Genomic DNA, 6622 nt, shown 5'->3' with positions numbered 1-6622 from the left:
TTATAGTCAGTCCGAGGTAGTAATTTTATTTTGTTTCAATCTCAGATTTCTTTTTCTGTTCAGTTATTATAATTTATTAGACATTTAATTTTATTTTGTCTTCGTTGAGTATTTATTTATCTATTCGTATTATGTTCTACCTTGTATTGTATTCTAATTATATTGTATATTGCTTTATTATAATAATAAGAATCAATATTTTGTTTTTACGTCGACCTCCAGCAGACGGACTAGTTCCATGCTGTACATTACTGTTTATTTTGTTAATGTGTATAGTTTTGTTCTGTTTTTTTTTTAAATAAAGTAATATTATTATTATTATTATTATTATTATTATTATTATTATTATTAGTACCTACTGTATCTTAGTGATACTCCAAAAGCAATTTTAGGAGAACACACAGAACTGAATGGAGAAACTGTTGAAAGGAGAAAAAAAGGTTGAATGCTCAAACTGGTCGTTTTGTTTTATTACCAAAACAGTTAGAATGATTTTCGTAGTATTTACCCAAACAAATGGATATCGCATTTGTAACGATTTTATTTTTTTTAATTTATTTTAATTTCAAAAATTAAAAAATTTCATCGGTAAAGTGGTAATTTAGGAGGCGGAAACTTTAGTATCTGAAGCGACATAAGTATAAAACCATGGACAATATGAGTTTATATATAACACACATGCATTCGCTTAAACATCTCTAAAGCATATATATATATATACATATCTGGTTAAAAAGTAATAGAGAAAGAGAAAATTGTAGAGTAGTATTCTTCACTATTGCTCACTAAATATTCATCAGAGATGGAAGATAAGTTATTGCCAATTTCATTTCATTCTTTTTTGTGTTTGTTTTTGCTAAACGTATTTAATGTGCAATTTAAATATGTAATCAAAACAAATAGGTGAAGTAAATTTTAATTAGCATGAGATGTGCTAAAGATGAGCTGTGGTCCCTTGATGGGAAGCTTAGCAAAAACAAATAAAAATGGCTGAATATTGAAATAATTCTTCTTGCTGCACGAAAGTGAAATGCTAGCGAAAAATGTAAAATTTAAGGGAACTGGGTACACAAAGTGCATGAGTAAAAGCCGAGCTAGTGATCTAGCCAAACATTGGCATTCATTCCGCTGTTTTACCAGCAAAAGTTTAACTTACGCTAAACTTCTCTAAAATTACTAAAGTACGGTAAGAAGAAACCAATAAAAAATTATGCATTTTCACCCTCGAGCAAACAGTTATTTCTATATACTATATCACATGATTTACATTAGAATAACAAATAACAATTAGAAAAAACATGAGTTATCATAATAATAATCTACGCGCGAGATCTATAATTACGAGCGTTACCCACAGTCGGTAGAGCGTGGCGACCACTTTGCTGAATTACCACTCAGCCGTTCTTTGGCTAGATCTAATTTAGTGATAGTCAGTTACAGATAAACTGGTAGTTTTATAAAAACTAATGAGGCATAAAAATAGTTAATTACTTTTATTGCTTCTGCCGCATCATTAGATTTAATTTTATATTGTCTTAATAACAGGCTGCTGGGAGCCCTGATATATGCACTTCTTGTCAACAAGCCCCCATACAGCTACCCTAAACTTCTAGCCAACACCCCTCCTTGTTTTCTGGCTGCTTTTTGACGCAGGCTCCAATCTCCATTTCTCTGGGGCTGCTCCCGGAGTTCTATCCGCAAATCTAAAAAACTAGAAAAACTATTACGCCTCATTTATGGTTGACTAATTCAACATCTTTTCTTACCAGTAAGAGCCACAATTCCGAGCCACAAAAAACATTTAAGGCTGCCTTACTAGAATCTACCAGTTATTCGAGAAAGTTAAAAGTAGTAGCATTATTCTGATATTTCTTACAATCTTAGAAAATTATGAAATTACAAACAATTTTTCGTCTGCTTCATTAAAACTGTAATCTAAGATGGTTGTATGTGTTTTTTGACAAAAACTACACGAAAAAGAGTAATGCTGAAAAACCTACAACTTTGACAATTTTTGCCTCATTTCCTATAAAAGTTAAAATACCAAAATTTTCTTTAAAATAAAGGGGATATCCTCTCATAGAAGTAATTTTTTTAGCCTCAACTCAGATGTATTATACTGTGATTACATTAATTCTTAAGGGTTGTAAATGAAAGTAAACTGCGATTACAATGCGGTTAGCGTATTGGATTCCCACGCAGCGGACCCGGGTTCGAATCCAGTTGCTGACCCTTAGATTTTCTCTTTCTAGGAGCTTGTTACAGCTCACTGTCCGAGGTTGGATAGTGTTGTCGGTAACGGGAGAACACTGTCCGAAGTCCGGCAGTACACTGGAAAAAGCTCCGGGCGCCAATAACCTCAGATGTTGACGCGCCTTAAATCATTTACGAAAAAAAATTATTACCATTAAGAGCAGTAAGATATACCATTCAGTAATAACAGTTTCTTCTTGAACCTTGAAGTCTGTTTATTGTCTGCAACGGCAGAACAATGTGCACCGAAAAAAGCTGTTCTGCGTTAGGAGATTCAAAAGCACAACTACACATTTCGAACCGAATGTCACTTCATTTATGAAAATCAGTTCATGCGTCGATAATTAGAAACGATTGCGATAATTTCTTGGATTTTATCTTTTGTAGCACGCATTTTTATTGCATTCCTGACCTGTTTTGGACTTACACCCGGCTCTTGCGGACCTAATCACATTTTCAACGATTGAATAAATCCCTCAGAAGTTGGAAGAGCAGGATGGCACTTTAATGTAAGGTTGTTGAAACTCCAATTTCCTGACAATTTTGACAGAATCATACTAAAAATTACAGAGTTATTATTCATAATAATTTCCGAGGGGTCTTTCATGGGTGGGGCTAATCCTCTTTCCTAAGATGCCCAGTTCAAGATCCCCCTAAGGCAATCTACATAAAATTTCGAATCTAATAAGGTATTGAGTCATTAACTGAATTATAGGACTACGTTTATCCTTCTGAGATGATTCTGGTGAATTGAAACACTCCAGTGAAAACTACAAAAACGTCAATATTGAAAACTAACTGATAGTGCAACCATCGGTGTAACAAAAACCGGCACTGAACTGTAATTAATAGTTTGACTGTTATAGATTAATAGATACTACCATCAATGTATGTAAAATGGGGTGCTGCTTGGACAAATATTACGTCTAATAAATTCTAAAAAATATTAATGCAAATTTAATGCAGTAATGCTGAAATTAAGGGCGGAAGTATAAATGAAATGTTTGGTACTTGATGATTTGTGTACCTTTTGGCGTTTAATCAACCCTTATACGTAACATTTTAAAGTTTTTGTACCTTCTGGAAAGATTTTTATTTTTGTCATTCTTTAAAGTTACATATCTGCTTTACACATTTTCTTAACATTAGGAATAAGCAGTACATTCATTATAACCTGAAAAGGTGTTAAGTAAATACTGAAGAGATATTTTACAAGAATGCTTCTTGTTGCGGTCCCCAAAAAATCCCAAATAAAATTTCCTTGGGAAAACTTTTGAATGAAATAGGAAGGTATTTGTACTTACACTACTTTTCCCTAAAAGGCAAAGAGAAATTAAATTTCAATTATATAAACTTACCCTATCACTGGTGGGCAATGTCAAATCCAAGTCCAAATATTCTACTGAAATTAAGGGGGCCTACTGTACCTCTACTCTAAAATTACTATTTGAATCAATCTGAGAAAATGTTGCAAATAAATATTACAATTCTAATTGTAGAAACCCCCCAAAAACAGAAAAATTGATTCAGTAAAGTGGCACTCTGATTGGCTGATTTAATCCAAAAGATTAATGTGGGTCCTGATAGTTGGACTTAATCTAAATATAAAATTATCAACACACACATACATCATTTGATCCCGAAGGTAGTCACCGCCGTGCACTTCGAGGTTTTGCACGTTGCTCTCACTACAAGCACTATCCTAGACAAGCAGGCAGCAAACAGTAGCTCATAGAAAGAGAAAATCTTAGGGAAGTCAACTGGATTTAAACCCAGTATCTCCAGCATACTAGTCCACTGCGCTACCAAATGAGCTAATCTCTTTCCTATGTAAGACTATTACGTTTATTTGAAACATTTTACCAATACTTTGCATTTATGCGAGGTTCTTAAAGAAAAGTGAAGTAAGCTCCTCCACTAAAGAGCCATTTTCAATGTGTGGTTCTAACACTAGTAATCGCATATTTTTTCAGGCGGGGCTTAACGTCCAACTACCAATTAGGTGACGTGTATACTAGTATACAATATCATTACACCTGTAGAGAGATTTTACAGAAGTTTTTTGCATTTTCTGAAATTTTCTTGGTAGTTCACAAAGAAATTAATTTGTGAATGTGGACATAACTTGGGACGTCTATCAATCTGGTTCATTTTTTCACAGAGAATATATGTTTTTACATACTTTAAACTTGATTTTACGTCTAACTAACATAATCTGTATATTCACGGACTCTTGCGACTATCTTTCTTACAGGAACAATCTACAACCAGAAATTTTGAGGGTTTTCTTTACACGGAAGCATCTCCCCACAAGTTTTCAAGATATCCATTATTAAAGTACCGTCAGCAGGTTCACCTACACACATTGGCAAAGCGTTATGAAGCTGAACTCCAGAAAGCATTCACTGCCTGTCTCTCCTGGTTACTAGTGAATTTGGCCCCCACATACACACACACACACACACACACACATAAACACAAAAAACTTTATTAGACCGGAAACCGCACATTTCCAGTGAAAACTCAACATCGAATCTTAAAAATGTTCGCAATAATTCTTTTTGCGAAAGAAAATAGGTTATTTGGAGGCTTCTGCGCAATGTTGCCAGCCTCCGGAGAGCGTATCTCTTTACAGTCTGACATCTGATAGAAAGAAAAAGTGCCTCTAGAAAAAGGAATTCTAAGGAGTCCAGGTGGGCATGAACCTGCGCCTTCCCTTAACAGATCATTAAGCAAATACCCTCCCTTTATTAAATAAATAATTTATAAAATACTGCAAATTTACTGTTTATTTCAAAATATTGTGTACCAGATAGACCCACCTTACTCTTACTTTACTTTTCCTTTTTCTTTCCCTTTAAAGATTTTTCCGACCCTTTCTTGCCAAAAACATCTGCTATTTCCGATGTTGTAAATGCGGGCGGTTTCTTCTTAGTAAGAACGCCTTCCGTCTGGCAGGGTCTATCAGATGTGCACTTGTGAGCAGATAACTGTGGAGCTTTTGGCGTTTTTAGTGTAACTATAAGTTTTGCAGGCTTGTTATTGTTATCTTGCTTATCAAATTTTAATAAAAAAATGTCGTTTTCATCGTCAATTTCAGGAAGAAATTTCTGGCTAGCTAGCTGCACGTTCTGCCGTGGCTGGTCAGGTTCTTGGTTCAGTTTAAATACTGCATCGTGATTCACATTGGCCGGCTTTGATGGATACAATGGGTGACTGGTTTGAAATACAATATCATCTCCTTTGAAGGCTGCTGAACCTACTAAAGGACCGGAGTAGTATCTACTCTCAGCAGCAGCAGATGGCCCTCGTTTTCCATTGAACCATGGAGGCCGAGGGTATCCTTGAGGACAGTTTCGATGAAGGCAGTAAGATTTTTTTTTTTCACCTTCTGAACCACTGGAAACAATATCTGATGGAACTCGACCGCATTTGGGTATGACTGGCCTTTTTTTTAATGGGACCTTAACAGTCTGCGGACATGAGGACGGCATTGGTGGCATGTATGGCGGCATCATCGGCATCATCTGGGGTTCTCCGCCACCATACAATTGTCTCTGTTCGTGGATCTGCACTTCGGGCATAGCCGGGGCGCCTTCATCCTCGCCGCCCCTGAAACAGTACGATTTGTCTTCCAGAGAATCAGCCTGGAACTGAGTAACTATTATCTTTCCAAAGCAGGAAAGTCTGACAAACACCGTTACGTAACCAACTACCACTTCATCCTCGTTGGCAAAAGGATATGAATCTCTTACAGTTCTAGAAGCAGGACAAATACCTTCATAGGCTGTAGCTTCCAGTAGATTGATGAAACTATCACCCAAGTGGATAACCGTCTTCCCTAAGTCGTGTAATTTCCATTCAGTAGCAACTTCGGTATTTTCGCCGGGACCCGGTTTTTTTGTGACCATTCTTCTTGAGACTGTGACATTGATATCAAAAGCTTGTCTACCTGGTCCACGGACGTCTGGCAATGCAAAAAGCACCGACTTACCACTTTTAAATGTTACTTCTGAATTATCATATCCTTCTTCTGTTTGACAAAAATCTACTTCTCCAATATCGATAGAAGGAAAGTCGCCAAATTTAAATCTAACATTTGTATCCTGTAGCTTAGCAAGTAGGTCTGGATCGACAGTTGTTTTCTCGTAGTACACATTATCTACTAATATCTCCAGCAACAACAACTTCTCCAGCGAGTCTAATCCGCTCATCCTCTCTTAATTGCACTATTTTGACAATTTTATTAACTCAAATGGATGAAAAAATAATAAATTTGAATTCTGTTTAAAGCATTGTGTTGCACATGTTTGTGCAAATTGCGGTTGCCAGGCTATGTTTAATCGTCACATGATTCTATAAATAATTA

The 6622-nt window shown here is 35.8% G+C and overlaps 1 protein-coding gene across 1 annotated transcript; it reads right to left on the bottom strand.

The window, feature by feature from the left end:
- Nucleotides 1-5024: 5024 nt before the first annotated feature.
- LOC141450097 (uncharacterized) lies at nucleotides 5025-6590 on the bottom strand. The gene has a single exon (XM_074120155.1). The coding sequence runs from the start codon at nucleotides 6465-6467 to the stop codon at nucleotides 5088-5090; it is 1380 nt and encodes a 459-aa protein (XP_073976256.1). The 5' UTR covers nucleotides 6468-6590; the 3' UTR covers nucleotides 5025-5087.
- Nucleotides 6591-6622: the final 32 nt, after the last annotated feature.

The sequence above is a fragment of the Rhodnius prolixus genome, unplaced genomic scaffold (genome assembly GCF_049639745.1).
Source record: "Rhodnius prolixus isolate KJV_2025 unplaced genomic scaffold, Rpr scaffold_2, whole genome shotgun sequence".
NCBI classification, from domain to species: domain Eukaryota; kingdom Metazoa; phylum Arthropoda; class Insecta; order Hemiptera; family Reduviidae; genus Rhodnius; species Rhodnius prolixus.
Note: the sequence above shows the minus strand (reverse complement) of the source record. Positions and strands in the feature narration are given on the sequence as shown.